The 4,366-nt window shown below is 40.7% G+C and overlaps 1 protein-coding gene across 4 annotated transcripts in view; it reads right to left on the bottom strand.

The window, feature by feature from the left end:
- LOC105295095 (hydroxyacid-oxoacid transhydrogenase, mitochondrial) overlaps positions 1-4,366 on the bottom strand; it is a 22,126-nt gene continuing 17,760 nt past the window's right edge. For all 4 annotated transcript variants that reach the window (XR_002781425.1, XR_002781426.1, XM_023533275.1 and 1 more), the window contains one exon: positions 1-528. Coding sequence is in view for 2 of the 4 variants with exons in the window: in XM_023533275.1 (XP_023389043.1) it covers positions 445-528 (84 nt within the window). In the remaining 2 variants the exon portion in view is untranslated. The remainder of the gene's footprint in view (positions 529-4,366) is intronic.

Raw genomic sequence — 4,366 nt, 5'->3', positions numbered from 1 at the left:
TACTGTGATTTATTTACCAACGTACTATTAATGAATCGTTTCTTTCAAATTTTTTATTAGAAAAAGTGCCGCCTGAAATATCTTTGTGATATTTCTTTGGCACATTCATGCCAGTACTTCTCTAGGATCTAGACACGGTTTACTGGGCTTTGGGTATGTGCATTAACAGTTTTGATTTTCTTACCCATTTGATGCATGAAGCAGGGGCAGTCTGCGGGGTCTGGGACAGGGACACGAACGAGTGTCTGACACTGTGGGCGTCGGCATTAAGGAAGTAGCTTGACTGTGAGCACCACGGACTCTTCAGCAGGATAAATTTATATCACACTCAAACTGGTGACTCGTAAGTTATGGGAGGAGATAAAAAGACAAAGCTCTGGCTAGATCAACTTCTGATTTCAGAACTATGATAGCCAATGGTAATTCTTCCAGTGAAAATGAAAATTAATACAGTTTCATTGACGCTTCGAACAAGGCAGACAGATCCTCTTCTGACTGAGGGCATGGTGCAAGCTTGGTGACCCTTTCCTGAAACAGTAAACAAAAGGCGTTATCAAGGGCTTTGAAAAGACAGTTTGTAAAAGCTACTAGGTTATGTAAACTAACTTGGGCAAATGAAGCAATGACTTGATATAGTTATATCTTTAAAAATAATATTTCTTGTTTGCTTTGTACTAGCTAACCCCCAACTCAGAAGTTTATCAAGTGACACTTCTCTCCCACAAAGTTTTCAAAGGTCATCGTCCTTGCCTTATGCCCTGGCAATATCCTTCTGCCCAAAAAACCAGCCTTGGGGAAAACACCTATGATGACCAAGCCACGTCAGTCAGCAACCTCTGTCAGCTCCCCCTGTGCAGAGAGCACTGCCCCAGGCAGTGTGTGCAGCCAGAGAAAATAGAACCGGATCCTTCTTGACTTCAAAGGCTGTATGTTTTGTAACTTGGACTTTAGGTATATTCAGAAGGACATCAGGACATAACTTTCAGGCTATGGGCAACAAGTGACTTCTTTTTAAATATTAACTAAGATTTCATTTCCACTCTCCCAAATAAATTCATTGCCTTGCTTAATTTTTCCAATAATTATTGAGTCAAGGTAGCAAAGCCAGCCAGCACATCCTTTTGCTATTTATGTTCCCATCAGTGGCTCCTTGATTCCTCTAGGATAGGGGATTAAAAGACATTATTAATTTCTGGGCCTAAATAAAATTAAGAAATGTGCCAATTTTGGGGGTTCCATTTTCATCGGTCTCTTGGTCTGTGTTCTTGTGATAAGAACTCTTTGGGGAGCATGTGTGGTATAAGAGAGACACTCTATGAGGACAAGGCTGTGCTCACTGCATGCCCAGCACCCGCCAGAGTGCTTGACGCACAGTTAACAGGTGCTCAACAGTTTGTTGAACTAACGAAGAGGTTGGGAGGGGGGATATTGGCATCTCGAAATAATTCACACACTGATTCCCTGTCTCCCATTTTTGACATCTCGAAATAATTGGCATCTCGAAATAATTCACAGTACTGATTCCCTGTCTCCCATTTTTGACATCTCAGAAATGATATCCACTCAGGCAGGTCCGACCACTTCTCACCTCCCATTTCAACACAACCCAAGTGTATGTCGCCCTCACTCTCCTGTCTTACTTGCAAGGCCTCTTAAAGTCGTTTCCACTTTTCCTTCACTCTCAACCCCTTGAGGTCATTCTCCCGATGGCAGCAGAGTGATTCTCTCTCACCCGCAGTATAAATCTGATCACACCAATTCCCTTGCTTAATGCTCTCTGATAACTTTCCGTTGCAATTAAAACGAAACAGCCTCTGACGCCACCTGATCTGGCCCTGGTTCTCACCCCAGCTCTGGGTCTTCTCCCATTGGTTCATCTCACTTAGACCCAGGTCCCCTTTCGGTCCTATGAAAAGGCTGATGCCCACCCTGTCTCAGGACTTGTCGCCTCTGCCTGGAATACTTCCCCCAGATCTTCACGTGGCTGCCTCCACCTCAGTCAGAGGCCTGCTCTGACCATCCTTACTGGAGTTTCTTCTGTACTGTCCTGTGTGAAATCACCCAGGTTTTCCTTCATACCACTTATCATTACCTGAAATGATTTCATCTGTATCTTATTTATAGATTTGATTAGATGTTCATTGTCTGTCTCCCTGCAACTAGAATGTAGCTCCATGAGAGAGGGAAAGAACTTTTATTCTCCTCCTCACCATATCCCATACAGTGCATGGTCCATAGCAGGCCTCTCGAAGCAGTTGTCAGGTAAAAGAAAGAATGAAAAGAAGAAAGGATGTAAACAAAAAGTAACTCGAAACCGACCTAAATGTAAAGACTTGAAAGCAAGAGATAAACCTTAAAATTCTTAAGGGGAAAATTGTCATGACATTGGATTTGGCCAAAATCACAGGCAACAAAAGAAAAAAACAGATAAACTGGACGACAGCAGAATTTAAAACTTTTATACATCAGGGGACACTATCAAAAGAGTGAAAGATAACCAACAGAATGGGAAAAATATTTGCAAATCAGATATCCGGTAAGGGATTAATGTCCAGGATATAGAAATAACTGCAACAACTCAACAACAAAAAACCCCAGACAACCCAATTCAAAAACAGGCAAGAACTTGAATAGACATTTCTCCAAGGAAGATATATAAATAGCCAATAAGTACATGGAAAAATGTTCAACATCATTAGTCATGAGGGAAATACAAGTAAAAACCGCAATGAATTTCCACTCACACCCATTAGAATGGCTATCAAAAAAAAAAAAAAAGAAAAAGAAAAAGAAAACAAGTGTTTAACAAGTGTTAACAAGTGTTGGTGAAGATGTGGAGAAACTAGAATCCTCATACACTGTTGGTGGGAATGTGAAATTATGCAGCTACTATGGAAAACAGTTTGGCAGTTCCTCAGAAAGTTAAACATAGAATTACATGATCCAACAATTCTATTCTTAGTTATATCCAAATAAATTGAAATCAGGGACTAAAATAGTACTTGTAAACAAATGTTCCTAGCAGCACTATTCACAATAGCCAAAGGGAAGAATCAACCCAAGTATTTATCTGCAGATAGATGGGTAAACAAAATACAGCATATGCATACGATGGAACATTAGCTGTAAAAAAATAATATAATTCTGAAACTTTGAAGATATTACATTAGGTGAAATAGGGAAAGCACAATAGCACAAATATTGTACGATTCCACTTACATGAAGTACCTAGAGTAGGTAAATTCATAAAGATAAAAAGCAGAATACAGCTTACCAGAGCCTGGGCGAAGGGAGGATGGGAAGTCATTATTTACCATTAGACAATAGGGCAGAGCTTCTATTTAGAATGATTAAAAAGTTCTGGAAATGGATAGTGGTGATGGTTTTGCAAGATTGTAAATATACTTAATGGCATTGAATTGTACATTTAAAAATGGTTAAAATAGTAAATTTAAAAAATAAATTAAAGAAAAAGGGAAGGATGGACGGGCAGATGGGAGGATGGGGTACCGTGCTGAGGAGTGTGCGTGAAGCCCAGGGAAAACTGTACAGCCAGTAGATCTTTTAGAGACTCTAAAGAATTTTGAAAATCCAGAGCAAGGCAGAGACTTGTTCACGGTGACCTGTGTATATGTTTGTGCCACGATCAAGAACTGAAGTTCAGCCATTTGCTATGGCCGAAGATGACTGCCCTATCATTCTGTTTATAACAGAGAGAGTCTTATGCGTTAAGCTCAAAGGCCCTGAAAATGATCCTGTCCATCTTTGGTGAACTTGTTTAGGGCTCTCAGAAGTACCTCAGGCCAAGCCGAGCTGAGTTTCTCTTCCACATGTCTAACCTCCAACGACTAGTTAAACAGTTTGTGATATATCGCCCACACATATCATGTGTGCTTTATAAAAACTAAACTCTCAGAATGAAGATGTGTTCTGCAATGCACTATTATTTATAGACGTGTAAGACCGAAGGACAACGGATTAACATGGGCACCGAAATAAATCTAGACTTCTACTTTTAGCACATTCATAAAATAACAACATTTCGGCTGGCCTGTCTGCCAGGGAGTGGAAGTGCTCATTTGGGTAGACAGCTCTCCTCAGTAATGAAATGTTTTGATTTGAAATGTAAATGTTTCTTTCCAGAGGTTTCAGAAATCCAGCTTGGAAGATTAATTTATTCTTGCCTGCTCCCCTCGCAGCCTGGCGATGGCGGTTGGAAGCTTCTGTACACAGGGCTGCTATTTGCTGCCGCCACTACGAGCAGTGGTGTTTGGTCATGAATACTGGCCTGGTTGTTCCTTCCAGAGAAAAACAATCCCCCACTGCTGAATATAAAAGGAGCTTTATCGAATGCTGACTACGTGAA

This window comes from Pteropus vampyrus, unplaced genomic scaffold, assembly GCF_000151845.1.
Source record: "Pteropus vampyrus isolate Shadow unplaced genomic scaffold, Pvam_2.0 Scaffold99, whole genome shotgun sequence".
Taxonomy (NCBI): Eukaryota; Metazoa; Chordata; class Mammalia; order Chiroptera; family Pteropodidae; genus Pteropus; species Pteropus vampyrus.
Note: the sequence above shows the minus strand (reverse complement) of the source record. Positions and strands in the feature narration are given on the sequence as shown.